We start from the raw sequence: 21,744 nt of genomic DNA, 5'->3' as shown, positions 1-21,744 counted from the left end.
CATCCTTTCCACTCACCATGAGCAAGGCCTGCTGGTTGATAAAGGCCTGTTGTTGTGCAGCTATCTGATTAGGGTCTACAGACGGGACCACCGGCTGGGGCTGGGGCAAAACCATGGCTGAGAAAGACAGACACACAAGACTGTAGAGGATCATAAGGCAAATGTCAGGGGGCAAGTGCATCAGGCTGGGGACAAAGAAATACACAGGGTGCAGCTGGTGTGTCCAATGCAAGGGACAAATTCATCACATCTGCGCATGATGGAGTGAATCCCAGGCAGAAGCTGCATGTCTTGACCTGCCTTCCTCCACACAAATTCAAACCTGCCCCATTCCCATTCCAATAACTATAATATGATGCCTCTATGAGTTCCTTCTGCTGTTTCTTGCTTCCTGCTCTGCACTATGATATGTGGCTGTGCAGCTATTGAACTGCTGCCAGGCTTCATCCCAGAGGTGGCTACATTTCCACAGTGGCTTTTCTGACTCCTGGATACATGCTCCATAAAGTGCTTGTGGTAAAATGTCTTACTCAGGGCTTCTAGGCACTATGATAAAAAACCATGGACTTGCTCACACAGCCCTCCTTGTTCCAAACCAAATCTCCCCCATTATTTAGTGAAACACTTCTGCATTTGTTATTACCTGGCATAGGTGTGATCCCACCCATAGGTGACATCATTGGCATGGGTGCTGGCATCATTCCACCCATCATTGGCATGGGCTGATAAGCAGGTACTTGCACTATTCCAGGGTAACCTAGGTAGAAAGATGTCATGAGTCAAAATGACCTTCAGTGAATCCCAGACCAGAAAGCCCTGCACAGCTGGCCATACACCACACACACAGCCCTGCCATTGGCTCTGCCAATTTGTACTGAGCATGGCAACATGTGATGGCTTTTCCATCACACCAGGCAGGCTACACAGCAACACCCAGGAGGGCTGGCCAAGCAGAAGGGGAAATCTGAAACATTACCCACCTTCACAAGAGACCATGCAGTGGGCTCTGCCCTGCATCCTCACTTTGGATCCCTTGTCCCAGCACTACTACAAGGAAGCTTAATTTCCTTGTTTTCTAACAACAATTTATGAAAACTGGTAGGTGTATTTATGGTTATTGCATATCCCAGGGCTGTACTTGTGGCTATTGCTGCTGATCCAAAAACGAAGGCTGTGGGATCAAGACTGAGTGGTGGGCAAAACCTTTCTGGATCTCTCCTGTCCCTAGTTCTGATGTAGAGAGGTCAGTATGGGTGGTAGCAAAAAGTCATGGCAGAGGCAGAAAGTAGCTACTACAGAGGTCAACTGGACATAGCCTCTCATGGTGTCCAGCCTGTGGCTGTTAGAAAACAGAGCAGGAAACTTTACACTGTAAGCCACAAACCTGCCTGGTTCTGTCACTTGGCACAACCCATCTCACTGACAATCACCAAAAGGATGCCAAAGACAGAGGCCCAGCACGCTCCACTGATATGCTAGAAAACCACATCTGGTAACTGCAGCATTTCACAACAGGCCCTGTGATCTGCAATAACCATAAATATGCCTCTCTGACCCACTGATTCACAGGTCATTAACATGCCCGTATGTCCACATCCCATGTATTTTCAGTACCCACACATGTTATGTCTTACAAGTTTCCAGTAGTCAAACATGCCACACACCAATGAACTATGTCCAGATATTGTACTCTGAGCACACAAGGAAGAGGGAGAAAAACCAATCATGTACATGAGAGAAAACCTGGATGTGGTTCAGACTTACTAACCCACTGCATAGCTAGGGATGATGGGGAAGTCTGTAAAGAAGCAATAAGAGAGAGATTAAAATTCTCTGCTCAGGGACAGGCAGCTCATATTGTGGGGTCAGCAGGGCCATGCCATTGCTGCCAGAAGGACTAAGGTTCATAAAAGGTTGGACACCAGACACCACTGAGGTGGCCTGAGACAAATGCTAGAGAAGCAAGTGCAAGGGGATGGGTGGGGGGCGGGGAAGAAAACTTCTGGCAGAAGGAGAATTCCAGAGCAGCAGCTAAGCAGCTCATGGTGGAGGGGCCCTGGCTGGCTAAATCTAGGAGGAGCAAGGTGGTATTCTCCATGCAGAATATCCCAGGGCTGAGCCACACAGCACCACCATCTTCCAAGACATGGCCAGCAGGAGTGGGGATCCTGATGACCAGGGCCAATGATACAGCATTTGCTATAAGCGCATGGTACTACCCCATTCTAGACACCCAGTATGTCAGACTAGCTCACCACACACATGCACATATACCCCCTGCTCCACGCACACACGCATGGCCCAGCAGTAGCCTGGGAAACAGCTTCTCCATATGTTGACCCAGGAAGCCTTCTCACCCTTTACTGACCTGCAGTAGGAAAGGCTTGTTGCTGGGTTGGCCCAATCTTCCCTCCTCCTTTCATGCGCCCAGTTAGATTCCCTCCGCTCTCCATATTCTACAATGAGAAAATTAGTATGGCCCAGCTCACACCAGCATGGATGACAGACGGACCCACGGGGATCACAACCCAACTTGTGCTGACCTGAATCCTGGGGAAGGAACGTGCCGACAGGATGACAGACTGACAAGACAGAGAGAAGGAAAGACAGCTGTGGACAGACAGACAGACAGACGGAAGGAAGGAGACAGCGAGCGACTCACTGGTGTTCTGGGCCCTTGGTAGAGCACCGGTTTGAACAGATCATCCACGAAGTGGTCCAAGGCTCTGGGGGATCTGAAGTCACTTCTGCCTGTGGGCAGAGATGTCCAGCTATCAGTTGGGAGAGAGGTGTCCCTCCCCATCCCCAGTCTTGGTTCCAGGCTGGATGGACTGACCTGGTCTGGTTCAGGATTCAAGCCCTCCCCATCCCTCTCCCTCTCAAACATCACTGGCTTTGTCCGTCTGTGTGAGGCCTCCTCCTGTCCAACTCCCCCAGGTGCCAGCCTCGGGCCAGGGAAGGGGCTCACCTGAGTAGGGGCTTTCTGGGCCATTAGAGTCAGGAGACAGGGAGGGCGGAGGCAAAGAGGGAGCCTGGATCCCTGGCGCAGGGGGAATCCTGTCAAAAAGAAAAGCCATTGAGATGAGAAAAGCAAAGTGCTGAGGAACCAGCTGAGGACTCCAGAAGCAGCCAGTGGCACTTACGTATCCAGAAAGGAGCTCTGATAAAAGCTCCTGTCCCCCTCAGGCGTGATGGGATAATCAGATGAGGACAGAGAGGGCCAGCCAGTCCCCTCCATCTCTCCGATGAGATCCAGCACGAAGTCACAGCCAAGCAGGTCCTGCCAAGTGTCTCCTTTGAATACGGACACGGACCATCCTCGAGGGACCTTGTCCAAGCCTCTGACAATGGGGGAGACAGGAGAAGAGAGGAAGACACAGTTTGGAGAGAACGTGTTGAATTCTCTTCTCCCAGCTTCTGCCTCTCCTGGTCCACACAAGTTATTTTTCTCCTCACAGCTTTCAAACAACCCCATCCCCATCGGGCCTGGAACCTCTCCCAAGACATATGAATGTATCCGACTCCTCACCATTTATCTCTCTCCAGCTGTACAAAGCAAGGAATGATCATCATTCCCAGAGAAAGTCTAGGGCTGAGGTCTCATTGCCACACAACTAAGGATCAGTCCTTCTCCATCACTTCTATGGTCTGAGCTAAGACAGAGCTCGGGAGACACCCCTACCAGCTCCCGCTCCTCTCTTGTGATCCCTGGACTGGGCTTTGCCATTGTGGGGCTCATCAGCTGCACTGTGCTGCCTCAGTCCTTTGATTTCACTCCCTCCCTGACCAGTGGCTCCATCTGCATCTCTGGGTCAACTGGGACTACTGACCAGCCGGTCGGAGGAGGCTCCCGAAACCTTGCACCCCCAAACTGGAGAGAGGGAAGAGGTTCTGTTGGGACCTGTGGCTAGCCCTGAAGTGGCCTGTAGCCCAGGGCAATCTTAACCCAAAAAGCAATAGTGCATGCTCCCACAAACACAACCAACATCTTCCCCACCTTGGGCCGTACCTCGTGCTCAGAATCCAGCCTGCATACTGTTCCCCTGTTGTCCAGGACTCCACCTCAGCAGACAACTTTTCCTCTAGGCCAGAAGAGAGAGTGTCAGTGCACAGCCTTCCACAAAGCAAGTAACAGGATCTTGTTAACAACAGCAAAGAAAGAGCCACGCTGGAAGATCTCATGCACAGACTCCCAAAGAGACTCAGAATGCAGCTGGAGCTGCCTATCCAGGGTCAGGGGCCATCTACACTAACACATGGAGAGGGGTCTGTAACTACTGGCCACTTGCAAGCCCCAGAGCATCTCAGATCCCTATCTAGGGAGTCTAGTCAGCAACTAGGCGCCTGTTAGCCAAGGTCTGCTGCAGAGGTACTGAGTATCCCACAGCATCCAACCTCTGTTCCTCTAATAGGTTAAAGCAAGACTCTAGATTTCAACTGCTTCCACCTTTGGGGGATTTGGTGAAATTTAAGCTCCAAGTCAGTTCTCTAGGTGCAGCTGTCATTTCAAATGCTCCCTGTCTTTTTGGCTTGTACCAGCTAATGGCGCAGGCCTTGCGAGTACTTCAAACAAGCCAAGGAAACAATTTCCAGAGCCTAATCCCAAATTCCAGCAGGGGCAGAGGCTCTGAAGGGTAACAAGGTGGGGAAGGCAGGGGCAACTGTTACCATTGTAGGTGAAGACATCCAGCACCATCTTCCCTTTCCTCTGGTTGGCAGTCCACTCCAGTTGGGTTGGGGGGTGCACACGGGACACCTCAGGGACCATTCCTGTCTGTTGCATTGCTGTCAGGATCTTGTGCTGGCAGATGGCATCGTAGCCTTCCAGCCCATGGTCTGAAACGAACCTGCAAACCAGGCAGCTGCCTTTAATACACAGCTCTGCTCGGCACACTCCCATATCAGAGAACAGTCTTGCCCCTCCTTACTTCAGCAAGGGTTTCTCCAGTGCTGGCAGAGGGGTAAAGGCACTCAGGAGAGCAGCCATCAGGACCCAGCCTCGCTGGCACTGCTGCCCATCTGGGTTCTTCCACATCTGGGTGGCCACCTGGCTCAGGATCTCGTTGCGCAGGACGGGAGCTCTCAGCCCTCGGCTGGTGATGTAGTTACCGAGAAGCACCTCTTGCCAGTCCTGGAGGTTCTGGTCCGCAAGGAACCGCAGAATCTGCCAGATACCCAATGGGAAAAGAGAGGGAGCTCGAACTGCCACATTCAGACCCAACTGCAAAGCTCTGGGATCATCAGAACAGAAGGCCCTGGGCGGCTGCACCAAAAACTTAGATCTGGATTTGGGTTCATGTTACCAGCACCTTCACAATTTAGGAGAATGTGTGTGGCAGGGCACTGACTGAGGCACCTAAAGGGGGCTGAAATCTGACCTACTGGGACCAGAACTGGGCAAGACAAATCAGCCAAACACATGCAACTACATGGTAAAGAAAGGTGTATTCTTACCTTGGTTCAGCTAATCTGGAGGAAGCCAGTTAGGCTTTAACTTGGGTTAGCAGCTCAAGTTCAGGCCGAGAGCAGACCCTGAGCCTGAAACCCAAGAACTGGCCCAAAGTGCTCCCATGCTCACTCATAACCCAGATGAACCAAATGGAGCCAGTTAGGATCATACCTCACTTTGCAGTGTAGATGCACCCATTGGCAGAGAAGCAGACACAGGACTGGGTGTTACACTGATGCACAGTTTGCTCCTATTTATATATTTTTAATGCCCCCTGCTCCCCACCAGGGCAAAGGTGTTGCTTATTTATTCCTATACCAAAAAGCTACATTAGAAAGAGTTCACAGTGAGAATCCATACCAGTAACTAGGGGTATATAGGCAAGTGTAAGTATCCAAAAGCCTAGAACTAGAGACCCAGGGAACTTCCAGCTAAAGACATCAATTCTGCAGATTGGGCATGACCAGCAAAATATATATATATTTTTAAATATAAAGACTTGATCAAAGAATAAGCTACTGAGAGGGAAAGCTCCAAGCCCTGCCAAAGGTGAAGTTAAGTAACAGGAGCCACAGGCTTGTTCTCAGGCTCCTTAAATGGCCATCAAGATCTGTATGTCTAACCTGAGTCATGCCGTGACTTATCGCTGGACCCCTGACCTTTTGCGCCCCACCCTGCACCACCAGTTTGTTACTCTTGCTTGCTATGTTAGGCCTGGGGACTCGGTGCCAAAAAACACCAAAGGCATGTACAAAAGCAAAGCAAGGTTTGATGCAGAGCGTCCCAATCTGGGTTGTAGAGAGGTCCTCCCTCAGAACCAACAGAACATACCAGGAGCCTCTTTCATTTTCACCAACAGATTTATCTACACCCAAAGGCACAGCCCCTGCAGGAACACCACCCCTGGCCTAGTAGTTAGAGCAGGGAGTACGGATTTCTACTCTGACACTGTGACTTGGAGTGAGTTACTTTGGGCCTAAGCCTGCTCTCATTAAAGTAGGTAGCAAAACTCCCCTTGACTTCAGTAATGCAGGGTCAAGACTCCTATGCTTTCTGGGCCTCATTTCCATAGATGGTTACTAGGAGTCCCTTCTGCCTTATCTGTGCTTTACAGAGCAGTCTGGTCCCAGGAGATTGAATACAATCCCTACTGAAATCTTCCCCACATTTGGAGGGGCCGACATCTATCTTCATGCCTCACAACACTCTGCGACAGAGGAAGTAACATTGCATCCCACATCTTGTTGTTTACAGGCACGGACCCTGTTTTCAGATTCTTCCTGCTCAAGGAATAAGCTCCTGATAACCCTCTCCCTTCTGGAGGTACAATTCATTTGCTCCTTTGAGTATATATTCACTGCAATTAACCAGGGAGGAGACCTATTTGTTACTCTTAACACAAATCCCATCCACACATAATCCTCTCTCATCCAAATGGGGTGGTGCTTTCTACCTAGTGAGGTGGCCCCTCTGGGGCTGTAACCCTTGAGCCAGTAACTTTCCAGTTTTGCATGAGGATGCCCACAATTCCCCCATATGCCCAGACAACTTTCTCAAAGTTCAATAGGAGCAAATCAAGTGGCTCTGTTTAGCATTGCACTAAAAACCATGGACCACATCCCCCTGAAGTCCTAACACCTCACACAGATGAGTGCAGCACCAGAGTAGATGCAGGAACCCAAGAGAGGCTTTGCACTGAGGCTGCTCAAACCTGAACCAGGCCACCCCATGATTCATACCCATGAACCAACTGCCTCTGCAGTGAATACACATCCTTAGTAGTTTAGGATATGGACAAAGACATCATAGCAAATTAAAAAGGTGGAGATTTGACATGCATTGGCTGCTCCACGGTGTTAAATATCGGTTTGCCTGCATTTACCCTGTGGTACGTGAAAGCTGCAGTAGCTTAGCCCTGCTTCGCTGAGGGGTAAATTACCAGGTTTAGCTTTCACTTATCATGGGATAAGTAGAGACACATAGATTATATCCGCTATGGAGACAAAGCTCGGGTATTTCACTAATCCCTAGCAACAGAGGCAAGCAATTGCTTTCTAAGATTACCCGACATTTTGCCCAAGAACAGATGTCTGCAAGGACATCTGTTCCTACCCACCCACTCTCACCAGTTTGTTGATCTCCAGGGTGCTCTGCTTGTACTCAGGCTCCAGACGGGTTACAGGGTGCTGCAGGGGCTGACCAAGGGCAGGAAAGTTCAGCTCCTTGGACAGGGAGGAAATAAAAAAAAAGACATATTGAGTTCATGCCTGGTATTACCAATGGCTGGAATATGCCTCCATGGTAGGGGCCGTATGAGAGTGCCTGGCCCAAAGCAGGCCAGGCACTCTCTACTCTCCCATCTGTAACAGGCAAGGAAGGCAAGAGCAGCAGAAAGAGCTTGATGTAGACTCAGGCTTTATTGGCTTCCTCTGTGGAGTCCTTGGTGGATCCCTTGGTGCCTACCTCAGAGCAGAACCACAGACAAAGCACAAAGGATGTCCAGAGCCTCTAGGAGGGGAGCATCTGCAGCCTCTTTTGCTCTTGGTCATGTAACCACAGGGGGAGGGCAAGAAACACAAGCCCAGGTGGGAAGGTGTCCTGACAGAGTGCAGAAAGGGAACACAGATAAAGGAAAATGTGGCTTTTGGCTACAGCAGCTTCCTACCTGGAAGTGAGACCTCGCGAAGGAGGAAAAGGGATAATCATTGATGTTCGGTGGGAGTAGGAGGTCGCTCCTGGCCTTGACCTCTGGAGGGGACACCTCAGTGATCTGATTGACCTGGGCATACTGCTGACCTGCAAGAGAAAGATAGGGAAACTTGTGATATTCACCAGTGTGCCCTGGCACATGCCCACATAAGAACCAACAGTCCCCCTCCTGCAGACACCTGTGCGATCCATCCTTCCCCAACCTGCCAACCAAACATGTCCATGCCATCCTCGCCAATCTCTGTTCAGGGATACCCACATGCTATATATACAGCCACCCCTTCAACCATGGACATACACTTCCGTCACCCTGTCCCCACATCCCTAGAGATGCCTTGACACACATTTGCCATGTCCCTCCTTCACCAACAGACACACTATCCTTCCTCCCTCTCCTTGTGCTCACAACCTGCTTTTCCATCCTGCCACTACTGATGTCTGGGGAGGGGGTGTTTCCCTTCTGCTTTGTGTAGCACGTACCCACAAAAGCAGAACAGAGGTGTCCCCAGTGTTCAATGCTGCCAGCTACAAGGACTCAAAGCTCAAGTCTGAAGCTTCCCCGAATCATGAAGCAATACTACAAACTGTGCCTGACAAAGCCCAGTGAATAGGGGAGGATCAAACTAGTATGGATCGTATTTTTGAGGCAAACCATTTGGTTTCTCTGTTCAACCTCACACTGCCTCTCCTCTCACTGGGCAGAGGGCAATTAGGTTGGGCCTCCTCAGAGATTGAAGGCAAGGCTCGTCTAGAAACAGGGCATCGGCAGAACAAAGGAGGTGGGATTCAAGAGTAGCTTGTATCCAGAATTAGCTGCACAAGAGAAACTGCAAACCAGGCCTCTATCCCCAAGACAGCCAGAGATAGGATCCTAGGAAACAGTCCTGAAAGCTCCCTAGGTTTCAATTCTTCCACACAGCAAGCAGATTAGGGTAACATGGAACTGAGACAAACTAATGGCAATGGCCCAACTGATAAACAAACCAGAGGTTGTTATAACTCATAAGCAAGGTGCATGATAAGAGATTTATCAGGGGTGATAGGGGAACACCCACTGTCTTGGCTGCAGAGATTTCCAGGGCAGCAGGGCTCCTTCCACTTTCTCTTCCAGCCTCCGATGCCCTCTTCTCCTTCCCTCCCTCCTTGCTCCAAGCTAGAGCATCCAGCCCTGCTTCCTTTCTTCTCTACATTTAAATGCTCCAAAAAGCCATTTCTGCAGGCTGCAATGCAGTTTTGTTCTCCTGAGCTCCAGGGGAGACACCTTTTTGGCAGGTGCTTGGGGAAACCAGCACCATCTTCTCTTGTTAATACAAATCTCACCCTCTATGATTAATCTGTGCTATGGTACCACCCTAAGGACTGACCAAGATAGGAGGTGAGGTTCAGCACCTTTCTTTGATCTGTGCACTGTATAAGCATACTACCAGGGCTAGACCCCACCTTGAAGAGTTTATAGGCTAAATACATGAGTCCTAAAAGGGCAAGAGGGGAAAACACAGTTGCACGTGACTTGCCCAAGGTTACAAGGTAGAACTGGGTGAACAAAGATATTCCTTGGTTCGCAGGCAGATTTTGTTTCTAAAAAAAACTCAGAACATTTCATTTGCCATCATTCTGAAAAGGCTTTTGAACTTTTTAAAACTAAAAGGAAAGGACATTTTGAAATTCAATCATTTTGAGCAGAAAGACTGAAGCGCTCAGTTGTCTAGGTATAAAAAATAAATTCTTTTACTTTCAAAATTCTCTGAGAAGGGCTTTTCTGAAACACAAAGTTCAGAAAGACACATTTTTTGTTCCCCTCCCAAACAGGGTGTGCGCGCACACGTGTGCGCGTGCATGCATGAGAGAGAGCATATTCACCCAGGCCCATCCCAGCACAGGACAAAAGCAGAGGTTGAAAGAGAACCCAAGAGTTGGTTTGCAGCCCAGAACTCCTACCACTGGGTCAAATAGCTCCTAGCTGTCCTCCATCTCGGAGACAAGCCAAGTACATGTGCGTTCTGCTTCATGATGTTAACGGTTCAAGGTCAACAAATCACATAGGCTATGGGCAAGAATGATTTGCACACATGCGCACAACGTCATGAAAGCAAGCCAGCAAGTTGGAATGCAGCAAAATCAGAGGAGGCCCCTACTCACCTTCGGCCGAATGCAGGACGGCGGCGAGCTCTGCAGGGATCTCCAGCAGTGACACATCCTGAAAGGAGGGAGAATTTTTTTAAAAGCCAAAAGAAAAATAAGAGTCAAAATGGAGTGATCTTGAGAATGGAAGAAAAACAAGGGTGGGGGGTTTGTGGCGGCTAGGGACAAGCAGTACTGGGCGGGGCAGGGGTGAACATATTGTACTTCTCCAATATGCCCGAGGTCTCTCATTTCGCACAGAAAAGTTCACAAGTTCCAGACACGGAACATTATTTTCTGCTGGTTTTTCTACTAGTTATTTTACACCATCTAAAAATGTTGCAATACCAGTAAAAAAAGGGCCCACTTCTGATCTCTGTTGTGCCTGTGCCAGTGCCAGTCTGGAGTAACCACATGAAGTCAGGGGAGTTACTCTAGATTTACACCAAGGAAACCGAAATCAGAATCTAGTCCCAAGGGTCTTTCACTGCTTTGCACCATGCACAGACATACTTATGCAAAGTAAAGATCTCCACAACAAGGACAAGGATGCAGCCAGGAAACAGTAAAATGCCCAGACTTGGGTCCCAAACTAACAAAACTTGGTACATGTTCATAAATGTACAGTGATAGGAACTCTTGCTTTCACTTCTAACAGAGCCATGCAAAAACTGATGGATGACAAAGCCCCAACTCAACCTAATTTGCCTGGCTTCACATTTCACTGGTAACTGGAGCCTGGCCTACACCAGTGTTTGTACCAGTGCAATTACAGCACTTAGGTGGGGACGATTTTTACCAAAACAGACTATCAGTTACTTCCCTGGTACTGGTACAGACCATGTACAGTTATAGTAGCATGTAAGTATCTTATAGCATGTTCCCTTCCTGCATAGACCGTAGCAGGTTTCTAGCACTCGCACCACTTTAGAAGATTTACCATGTTTCACTGCCACCCACAGACTTTTCAGACAACCCAAGTCCCATTTTGAGCGAGGCTGGGCTGAGCCGTATAAGACCATGCCAAGCCCATGGTGCCGGTTCCAGCACAAGATCTATAAGTAACACAGAGCTTCAAAGAAATCTGTCACACCCCAAACACAAAGGGAAATAAGGGAGGTGGGAACGCACAGAAACTGCAACTGTGGGAGGAATTTGCATGGAGTGAAACCACTGCACTCTCCAGAGCTGCAGCTGGAGCTATTAGGGAAGAAAAATAAGTTCTAGGCTTGGGCCAGTCCTTGAGTTGAGGACTCAAACTTCCTTTTGCAGGGAATTTAGTACCAGGTCATACAACCCTCCCTACCCTTTGCCTGCTTTCCTGTAGCATTGGGTGAGCATTACAAAAATCCTGGGAGGTGCTGAGCACTTCAAGCTCTACCACTGAAACCAAGTTGAAGGACTTGGGGATGATTCCAGGACAGTCAAATGCAATAAACTTGTCGGAGGAGCTGTTCAGAGTGAGCGAGTTCCCCATTCTGCACAGCCTGTAATCTACAATGGATGGAAGCCACGTATTCAAGCACTATCCCAATATCCAACAAATGTGGCAGATCCTAGGCATTAACCCCTTCCTTTCTACAGGAGTATGGCAGCATCACCTATGACAGCCAGAGGGACACACTTGGAGACAACTCCCAGAATTGGGCAGCCTCATTGTAGTAGGGACATTACACATCAGCCCAGACGTTAATTCTGGGCGCAGGCCTCAGTGCTAAACAGACTGCATGTCTCTTCCAGCTGTTACTGCTGCTAATGCCTTACAATGCTAAAGTGCCTTTCATCCCCAAGGATCCCAATCACTTCATCTGAAACATTTACCCTTATCCCTCCACACATGCATGCAGGAGTGACTGATACCCTCCTACCAATCATTCTCCCTCTGGGGTGGCACACTGGTACGCAACAGCATGCCACCGCAACCGGCAAGAAGGGAAGAAAGGACCACATCATCACCACAGCCTTCTGACGCAGCAGGGAGAATGACCCAACATAGAGCGCCTGCATCATTGACTCCAGAGGAAGTCCCATGGGATATGTAGAAAGGCAAGCAGAGCCTTTGAGGGCATTTGGACCTCCAATTCCCAATCACTGCCAACAGGAATCCTAATCTCTTAGGTGTGTTCCCAGAGTTCAGGTCTAGATCCTTAGGTGCCCAAAGCTGCTCCCCAGTGACACAGGCTCTCCCAAAGAATTGCAACAGGTCAGCTTCCTAAATGCTCCCTTGCTATAACCTGAAGCAGGGACAGCCTGCAGGACTCAGTCAGTGAAATGGGTATTGGCCCCTTTCTCTCTCTTGACAGCAACTGATGAAGTGAGCTCGAGTTCACAAAAGCCTGCACCCTCTATCGATCTGTATTTAGTCTATAAGGTGCATCTCTACTCACCTTCTGCCCGACTTCAGACTAAGGTGGTTAACTACCTCTTCCTTATCTCTGTTACACCACTCGTCACTCTGGCAGGCTGGTTTGTTTAGTAAATAGTGCCAGGCCCTCCCTAGCAATACACAGGAGTTTGGGACTTACCATTCCTGAGCAGGTGTCACTCTCACTCTCTTCCTTACGCCTCTGCTGCCAGGGGGAAAGAAAAAAAAAGTCAGCAAGACATTTATTTGGGTGTGTCAGGCTCCTGGGGGTGGTAAACTGCCTAGCAGCATGCCACCCCTGTGTGCTCTGAGCCTCCTGCGCCTGCATCTGCTCCAGATTAGGATTGCTTTGCCCATTGCCCTGAGGGCACAGCCAGTGTTTACCTTTCTCTTTGCTGAACAGCTGCTGCCCTCGGCTGTGCCTTACGACGGCACAGGCTTTGCTACACTTGGAGGTGGTTCTGCTATAGCTATCATGTAAAAATGATGGGGCGAAAAGCAAAACCTTCTTGGGATCTATTCACACTGGCGGGTCAGGCAGCTGTTGACCCTCACCATGGGACAAAGATGCCTTGTGTTCTCTGATCACAGCCTGTGCTGACACCCTGCGTCCATACAGCAGCCTCCAGCCCCAGCCTGTGCCACTCCCCGCAACCCATCACACGCACAGCAATTAGAAACATTCACCTCCCTCTCATTTTTCCTTCACCTGAAGGCCCGAACCCAGCCTGAAGAGGTGCCCAAAGGGTTCTCTCCTAGGAGGGAGGGGGAACCAAGCTCTCATTTAGCTCTACCCAGTCCCAGCTACAGACTAGGATATTCCCCCACCACACTACTCACCTGCCCACTGCTCTGAGGGGGTGTGTGGGGAGGGGGTCTCACTCCTGGGCTCTCCCGTTTGTCTGCATTGTAAGGACGCAGATGTCCAGATGGGAAGCTACAGAGCTGGGCTGGGCTGAGGAGAGGGCAGGTATGCTAAAGTCCGCCCAGGGCAGGGCTACAGGGAAGGGGAGGAGGTGAGGAAGGTTGTGGTTGCAAGCGGGTGAACTTTGAGACCTTTTATTGTCATCTGTCCAAGAGCAGAGCCTTCAGAAAGCAAACATGGATAGGAGGGAAGGAAGAAAAGCAACGCAGCAACTCACTGCACTTCCTCTGGAGAGAGAAGAGCTGGAACCTGTCCAGCTAGGAAGGGACTGAAGCAGAGATAACACATGCTCTGCCATGGGAGCATGGCATGGCATGGCATTAAGTGCCCTGACTGTGGCGCATGCTATAGTGATCTATGGTGGGCATCCTGCAGCCACCCTGCTGATCAAGGGAGTGGTACAGGGGTCTCTTCCTTCTCATCTTGTGAAGCCCGCAGGCCAAAGGGACTATGAGCAAATGTCCCACTTTCCCAGCTCTACTAAACTGAGGTCCTGTCTATTCTCAGTTTTCTTCTGCTCTTTGACAGCTTGTTCAAAATGAATTTGACAGGTCTCTATCCTGTGGTAGGGTGCCCCCCAAACAAAACTGCTGCCCTCACAGCTGGCATGAAGTAGCTCAGTTACTGGCAGAGAAGCTCAGAGTTTATGACTCTACACAGCCCTGGTAGGATCTGAACTGGGGACCTCCAGCACCCGGATCTCCTGTTATTAGATTTATTCAGTCTTACAACTGCACAGGCTTTTTTCTCCATTTTAGGGACATCCTTTAAAGCCCCCATGAAAAAACTCCCAGGAGGTTCAGGTGCTCTCAGCCCAAGTTTCAGGCTGTGTGATGCAGAGGCTACTACTCAGAGCCCCCTGTGCCTGCATCTGCTCTGTTTTAACGGGCTTTGCCCATTGTGCTGAGGGCCCAGGCAGTTATTTGAAGGCTCTCTCTTTGCTGAACAGCTCCTGCTCTCAGAGAAGGAGGGTGCCAGGGGTCTCGTGCACAGCTTCAGGCTGTCCACCTGGGCACACTAGGGAGCCAAACAAAGATCAGATCATGCCCCACCCAATCCTCAGCTTAGCTGAGGACTTACTCCCAGCCACCTTCACTGACTCAGAGAGCAAAAGGCCATTTGAACAAGCTAGGAAAACTACTGCTGTTTAAGTGCCCAAGAACCTATCTCCAGAGGCAGCCCCACCCATCAGCCTTATAAACTAGAGCTGAACACTGCACACCCTTTGCCACCCATCTCTGTGAATAGTATCATTACCCGGCAGTGCTTCCTTCTTTGCACCAAAGGCCTGGAGATTAAAACTGCTCTCCTGAACTGTACCACTGTCTTCTTCAGTCGCTTGTAGCGTTTCCTGGGATTAAAGTGGGGCAGCAGGATAGGGGAGGGAAACACAATACAGCAGAACAGAAAATAGCTAGAACCCAGGATTATGACCCACATTCAGGCATAAGTAAGGCACAAGCCCTGAAACATTGGCAAAGACTCAGCTGAGTTTGATTTAGCTCTCTCTGTGAGGTCTGGATTTCACTCAGAAGTTATAGCTCGGGGGGGGGGGGGGGGGGGTGTTAACCAATATCGTTAATCAGGCCTTGTGGGGACACAGTTGGACCAGTGTACGTGTGCGCATACCAAGTCCCTGGAACTGTTATAAACTATCCTGGTAGAAACATGTTTTGACCAGCAGAACTGCAGTGATGTTGGGAGGGCTTTGCTAGTTTAATTATGTCAATATTCATTTGGAGTTAAATTTAAGTTCAAAGGAGCCCAAAGTAATTTGGTGCAAAAAATCTAATGGGATAAAATGAGAATCAGGCACTTGGAGCCTGATTTGTAGAGGTATGGGGAGCTATAGGCCTATATATATAAAATTTAAAAGCCAGACTTAACTCCCCGAGGTACCTATAAAAAATCCCAATTCTTATTCGTATTTATTTCTTAAGCAGTAGGAGGCACTAGACCATGGGAATAGTTTATACAATATTGACCAGAGGATCCCTTGATAGGTGTCCAGTTAATTATGACTCCAAACCAAGAATCCCATTAAGCCCAGAAATGTGTGAGTGTATGCTAAGGGACTGCTGCATGCATCTTTTGGCTGCTCCTGTTTATTAGGAAGGGTGACCAAGCCTTTGTCTGTGTAAGGGATTTCTCCAAAATCATGCTGGGACTCCAGTAAGCCCTTATTGCTTACAACTGCCCATAGAACAGGAGCATCTGCCTAGACTTTGACCTCTGACCTTGCTAGGTGACCTCTGAAATGAGCCTGGATGACTGTGACCTTCTGCCGGAGGACCTGAAAGCGCCTACGGCTGATGAGGCCTCGGAGCCTCCGCTGGAGGGTGACAATGGCCCAGCTCTGCTTCTGCCTCCACCGTCTCTCCAGTAGCTGTTTGGCCTTCTCCTTCAGGAAGACCTGGCCAGAGGAAAAAACTGCTAAGGGCCAAGAAGAGCAGGCAGTACCTAAACAGGCAGCAATGTTTGTAGCACCTCAACTTTACCCTGAATTTCCTGGAGCCTTTATTGCCTCTGGTATGGAGAGCTACTCATATGAGCAAGCCTACTGATCTCCACTAACCCCTCAATCCAAGCTCTTCTCAATTATTAGACAGGATGGGAACATCAGGAAAGAACGGAGCTGTATGAAAGGGCTGAGTCTGGGAAACCCAAGAAAGGAACGAAAGTGAGGTGTCTAGCAAGATAGATGGTGTCATGGGATACATAGATTGGATAAGGGAACTGGTGCGTGCAACAGAACTGCAAGAAGGTAGCATTCACCATCTTTACATTTCACAGGCACTACAATTCTCCAGCTAAAAGCAAGGAAAGAGGTAAAGCAACAGAAATAGTTGAGCTGGAAGTATGCGGTTATGCACAAAGGTGAGCAGCCTACTTTCCATCAGGACCAAGTAGGTGGATGGAAAGGCCTTTTGGATTAAGATACCGTTCTCTTTACACAGCACCTTCGTTACGCCAATCTGATAGAGCTCCGAGGCGTCCCCCACCACACGCAACAGCACTGCGATGCAGTCATCCCTCTCCTGCAAATTGCTCCGTGTAGGTCCACCCAGGGTCCCATACCTGAAAGGCAGAAGGAAGACATAGAAGAACAAAGTGAAACCCTCCTACAATTATGTGTTGGCACCGAGTCCCCTTCAATCACATGGACATCCCTAGCCAGGAGGAAGAACAGACAAGGGGAATTACCTGACTAAGAAAGGCTGGAATGGGATGCGGATAGGGTATCCTTCCTTCCTGATATGGATGGCCTCCAGTATCCCGGAATGCCTCAGCTGACAAGTGACATATTCCACATCAAAGATGTTTGACAACTGCAGGGGAAGCCATGAAGTGTAAGAGGGCAGAAGGCAGGGGGAGGAAGACACGAAATAGGGAATAAACAGAAAGAGAGAAACAGAAACAGAAAAAGAGATGGACCTTTAGAAAGGGTTGGCACATCTCCCAGACCCCCATGCAGGACCATACAGATTTTGCCTTGTGGTTGGGCAGAGTAAACCCTGTGCCCTGCAGGATTCTGAAACACGCTCTTTTGCAGCAAGTAACAGACAGCCAGCACCAGAGCACAGACTGAGAGGGAGAGCAGCGTGTCACAGAAGAGCTGATCTTGAAAAAAAAACATGCTCTAGGAAGGGGCTTTATAGTCAGGGAACAGAAAACTGTACAAGTGTGTTGCTTCTTACAAATGAGAGCCAAATTCAGATGGTACCAGCTGGGAAAAAAAAATAGACAGCAAGGGAAGTAACATCCTGCTGAAGGGTTTCCCAAAGACCTGTGCTGCTGTTCAGAAGCAGGAGCTCTCTTACCTTTTTTGAATTGGGTGTGATGCATCGAATAAAGAAAGCATGGCTCCTGCAAGGCAGAGGAAAGGGAAGACACTTTAACAGCCCCATTCCAGAAGTGCCCTTGCTATACCCAGGGGCTGCTGAAGCCTTCATATCCCCATGTAGACACTGTCCATCTCTACCAAACATCCTCCTCTTCTGGTTCCGTCATCCATCACCACCTAGCTAAACCACTCAAATTCCCAGCAATAAAAGCCCTTCTAGAACAATCAAGTGAGTGAGGGGAGCTTTTACACCAGGCAGTCAGCAACAATAGGGCTGGTGTCACCCCTGTATCCCTCACCTTCCCAGCTTGGCCGTGAGATCCAGTAGAGACTGATGGAATCTGGACACCAGCGTCGAGGCTGGATGCTTGAGCCCTTTGCCCTTTGTTCCCAGCTCCCTGTGCTGGCTATGATGATCTTTGGCCCTCTGGAAAATTTTGGACATAAGCTTGAAAGGAGAAGAAAGCAGTAAGTTAACGACGTAACACTCTCCTTTGCTGCTTTGAAAGAACAGCCCCTTCCTTCTGGAACTAATGGTCCAGGACTAAGAACCACTCTCACCACCATCTACCCACAACAGAAGGGCTGCAACTGATTAAGGCTACAGGTCTATTCACACCTCCCCCAGACAATATAGGCTGACCTTAGGTATGGCCTCCTGGGTGAGACCAGGCACACTGCTGAGAAATAAGCCCTGCCAAGTCTTGCCCATTCTGGGCCTGCCTGAGCTCACAAATTTGCCAAGCAGATGACTTAGCACAACCCCAAGTGCAAGCCTTGACACTGTGTTCAAGTTCTCTCAGGAGCTTTGATCTTTGTGCTTCTCTGAAGAAAGCACTGGAGAAGCCTGTCAGATACTGGCATCAGAAATAGTTGCCCTAATCATGTGCTGTACCTTGAGGCGGCTCTGGGAGAAAATATCAAGGACTTCTGAGCGTAGTTGGTCATGGTTTTTATTCAAGAACTTGTGGACCTGTAAAGTCAAGCTGTGGTTTAATCTCTAGCATGGATCAGCAAACCATAAAATACAGAAATTCTGAATCTACAGTACATAGTCAGGCACACTGCATAAATATTCTGATTTGTCCTCTTGTGACTTAAGCCACCCAGAGTAACTTCAGAACACAGCAGCTTTTCCTTAGCAGCATCTGCAAGCAGGCATCATCCAGGTACTAGACCAGGAAAAATGCAGACAAGCATCATCCAAAGTACCCAGTGATTATGGCCCCAGACCCCCATAGACTGCCCCAGCTTGACCCCAGGAACTTACCTGGTAGGTGACTGGACCTGCATAGTGCCGCACAGTGAAGACTGGCAAAGGCAGTTTGGGTTTGGTGTACAAAGGACTATTTCCATGATGGTAATGACACTTCTGGAGGAAGGTATGGTCAGTGGCCTGAGCAGGAGAGGCATACATGGCTTACATTGTCACAGCCAAGTCCTTTGTTTAACCCCCATTGTTCAACAGAAGTTGAAATTGTAAGCGTGCATAAAGGGAAGCCCCTCTCTCCCAGGTATATACCTTATGTGGCAAATAGTGAGTTCACTATCCAGTGTGGGTTATACCTTTCCATGCCATCTGTAGTAGATGGATCATACAAGAAGATAATAACAGACTTCTAGGAGAGTTACTCCCTTAGCTCGGGTGACAGAGGCTCTTACTACAGTGCTGGGGGTTCTGGGTTTGATTCCTCACTGATGACCCATGTTTGGTTGAGGGAGGTTATTACAGGCAGTCCTCAGACTTATGACACATTTGGTTCCTGAAGAATGCATCTTAAGTTGAAACGTTATAAATGGGGAGGCTGGTTCCTGAACCAAGGCCTTATACCCTATTTTCACCAAAAATAGCCCAGAATTTTGTATTCCATCAATTATAGATGAGTAACATAGCTACATTAATGTATTTATATCATAAATAGCAATCATATTGATTTGGAAGGGCTTCTTTGAGGTGACTTTGTTGGACTTTTTGAAGGGTTCTTGGCTGGAGTCTTCTCAGAAGTCCTGGCTGCAAGTTTTTCTGGAGTCTTGTCTGCTTTCTTAAAAAAAGCGTCCAAGGCAGTTTGGACAGATGTTTTCCAGGGAGACGAACGACACAGCGAACTTGTTCGCTGGCGTGGCGTCGCATTGGATCAAGCGTTGTAAAGTTGCAACCGACATCATAAAGTTGAAACAGGGTGTCAATTTATAAACGTAATTGCAAAATGTTGTAACTCAAAATGTTGCAAGTCGAGGACTGCCTGTACATACATTTTTCAAGGCCTTCTGGCCCGAAAGCAATAGAAACATTAAACAAAATTATCTCCCTTTGACTATGTCACATAACATTAGCTTAGCAAAATTTTGGAGTGAATCAGTCCAAAAATGACCATCCAGCCTTTCTAGAGATGTCCACTAACTGTCTATGCCTGGCACCTGTGTCAATCTGCTTTTGAGAGAGTTTGTAAAGGCAATAGCCTTTTCACTGCTTAAAATCTACCAGAATTATTTTAACAGCTTGTCTCATATCAAAAACCATGATCTTCTTTTCCCCTAAAAGACAAAAATCTCCTTTTACTGAAGAAAAGGAATGAGAAATGTCATGTGGGCTCATGGCTATTTGGCATAATGGAGTTGTCTTTCAGAGAAGCATTAATCCAGATTAACTAGTCAAAAGTGTAATTATGAAGAGAACACTTCCCTCCTGACACAATGACCTTTTTACTCCATTTGTGTGGCTTGACAGCCACAGCAAGTTCCTAACCTGGGTCAATGATGTCTGGTCATCCAGGATGCGCAAGATACCATGGGGCTTTGAAGCAATCAGATCCAGGCATGACTCTTGGTGGATCTTGGAAATGGGAATCCAGACTAGCTCTTCTTGGGTGTATTCCTCCTACCAGTCAGAGATCATCCAGCCAAACCCCGGCCAGGAAAACAAACATCAAATTCAGGAAGTTAGCAGAGATCTGATTGGTTCCTCAGCAAACTAGAGGTTTAATAGTGTGATAAACATGCATGGTACCTCCCCACTTTAGCCATTAACTAAGCTTGTGAACACTTTTTCTAACATGGGAGAACAGAGGTAGACGACAGCAAGGCAAGGGGCAGCAGACAAGATGTCGAGTCTGGAAATAGTACTCTGCTCTTCCACAAGGGGCACAGTTGGTACCAGTGACTTCCAGCCCTGGCCTTAAGGCCAGGCCCACCTGGCCTTATAAGTTCCAGGTGGTATTTTAGGGTCTCAGATCGAAAAGATGTTGCTTATAGTAAACCGTATCCAGTGGAGAAGTGCTCCAACTGCCTCTTTCTCTACTAATTAACTACAGAATTAGCAATGACTTGTTAATAACCCCCATTCCAGAGGCAGAACACACTGATATTGAAATCGAGGAATAGATCCAGTCAATGCCTTTCTTCCCTGTGTGGAAGTGCTCTCCAGTTGAGGCTGCCTCAACTCCCTGAATGTGTGCTGTCTCTCCCAGCAAGGGTTTTTTGTTACCTCTTCCTGGGCAATAACTGTCTGGCTGAAGAAGTGCTGGAGATGCTCATTGGCAAAGTTGATGCATAGCTGCTCCAAACTGTTCACCCCCAAATCCTGGAAAGATACAGTAAAGTTTTGGAGTCACTGTACTGGCTGCATGTATGTGTCCTGGTTCTTCTATTTCATGTGTTAAAGCAAGTCTTGATAATTGGTCCATGTAGATCATTAGAACCTAAATGCTGGACCTAAATCAGCACATGTCTCTAACATCCAAGCGATCTATTTGTGTTTTTAAATCACAGTCTGCTTTTTGGGCTTGTGGACTGCATTGTTAGTTGACAGTGTATTTCAGAGCACCACACACTGCCATGCCTCAGTAGAAACCAGAGGTACAATTTGAGGCCGGGGCAAGTTTGGGTCAAAATGCTGGATTAGTCCCAATCCTTCCCAACTGGCTTGGCCATCTTGTCACACAGTACAAATGCCAGAGTCCAGACCAAGATATTATTTCCATTGCACCAAAAGTATGTAGGACACTACACACAGTTCAGACAGACAGGGCCCCATGCTTTGGGGGACACTGTCTCCCCCCCCGCATAAGCAAATACTTACGAGCTTCCCTCTTGCTTTAACAAGTGAAATAGAAGAACCAGGACACATACGTGCAGCCAGGACAGCAACTCCAAGACAGTTTAAAATGAATGGGGAAAGCAACCTCAAAGCCATATATGTCAACAATGCCCACAGTGCTGTCCATCTCCTGAGGGGCTAGCCATCCATTGATCTTCTCCAGGAGCCAGTCGAAGAGCAGGGAATACACAGCCTTGGCAATGGCATCCCTTGGTGGGGGAAGCATGGGGGAAAA

The 21,744-nt window shown here is 48.6% G+C and overlaps 2 protein-coding genes across 2 annotated transcripts in view; both read right to left on the bottom strand.

Annotated features, from left to right (window-relative positions):
- The window catches only part of LOC109315072 (unconventional myosin-XVB-like), a 41,630-nt gene extending 25,576 nt beyond the window's left edge, over positions 1 to 16,054 (bottom strand). The window contains exons 1-15 of the mRNA XM_019542559.1: positions 15,807 to 16,054; positions 14,827 to 14,920; positions 12,805 to 12,846; positions 10,298 to 10,355; positions 8,115 to 8,245; positions 7,576 to 7,671; positions 4,929 to 5,164; positions 4,669 to 4,847; positions 4,010 to 4,082; positions 3,144 to 3,341; positions 2,969 to 3,057; positions 2,663 to 2,751; positions 2,369 to 2,456; positions 644 to 757; positions 17 to 117 (exon numbers count right to left, since the gene is read on the bottom strand). Coding sequence (XP_019398104.1) covers positions 17 to 117; positions 644 to 757; positions 2,369 to 2,456; positions 2,663 to 2,751; positions 2,969 to 3,057; positions 3,144 to 3,341; positions 4,010 to 4,082; positions 4,669 to 4,847; positions 4,929 to 5,164; positions 7,576 to 7,671; positions 8,115 to 8,245; positions 10,298 to 10,355; positions 12,805 to 12,807 — 1,455 coding nt within the window. The 5' untranslated portion in view covers positions 12,808 to 12,846; positions 14,827 to 14,920; positions 15,807 to 16,054. The remainder of the gene's footprint in view (positions 1 to 16; positions 118 to 643; positions 758 to 2,368; positions 2,457 to 2,662; positions 2,752 to 2,968; positions 3,058 to 3,143; positions 3,342 to 4,009; positions 4,083 to 4,668; positions 4,848 to 4,928; positions 5,165 to 7,575; positions 7,672 to 8,114; positions 8,246 to 10,297; positions 10,356 to 12,804; positions 12,847 to 14,826; positions 14,921 to 15,806) is intronic.
- A 324-nt stretch (positions 16,055 to 16,378) lies between these two features.
- Positions 16,379 to 21,735, bottom strand: LOC109315219 (unconventional myosin-XV-like). Its single transcript, XM_019542816.1, has 9 exons — positions 21,595 to 21,735; positions 20,898 to 20,993; positions 20,160 to 20,291; positions 18,684 to 18,809; positions 18,309 to 18,386; positions 17,713 to 17,861; positions 17,391 to 17,436; positions 16,774 to 16,898; positions 16,379 to 16,647 (listed from the first exon to the last, which is right to left on the bottom strand). Exons 1-9 carry the CDS (start codon positions 21,733 to 21,735, stop codon positions 16,380 to 16,382), a joined length of 1,161 nt encoding a protein of 386 aa, XP_019398361.1. The 3' UTR covers position 16,379.
- Between the last annotated feature and the right edge of the window lie 9 nt (positions 21,736 to 21,744).

The sequence above is a fragment of the Crocodylus porosus genome, unplaced genomic scaffold (genome assembly GCF_001723895.1).
Source record: "Crocodylus porosus isolate Cpor-Errol unplaced genomic scaffold, CroPor_comp1, whole genome shotgun sequence".
NCBI classification, from domain to species: Eukaryota; Metazoa; Chordata; order Crocodylia; family Crocodylidae; genus Crocodylus; species Crocodylus porosus.
Note: the sequence above shows the minus strand (reverse complement) of the source record. Positions and strands in the feature narration are given on the sequence as shown.

Bases quoted from the DNA above. Each gene is read 5' to 3' on its own strand.
- LOC109315219 (XM_019542816.1), bottom strand. From the start codon at position 21,735: ATGCTTCCCCCACCAAGGGATGCCATTGCCAAGGCTGTGTATTCCCTG. The intron at 20,994-21,594 runs GTTGCTTTCCCC...GTATCTTTCCAG, and splicing joins TTGACATATATGGCTTTGAG to GATTTGGGGGTGAACAGTTT. The intron at 18,810-20,159 runs GTTAGGAACTTG...TCTCCTGCTCAG, and splicing joins ACCAGACATCATTGACCCAG to GCCACTGACCATACCTTCCT.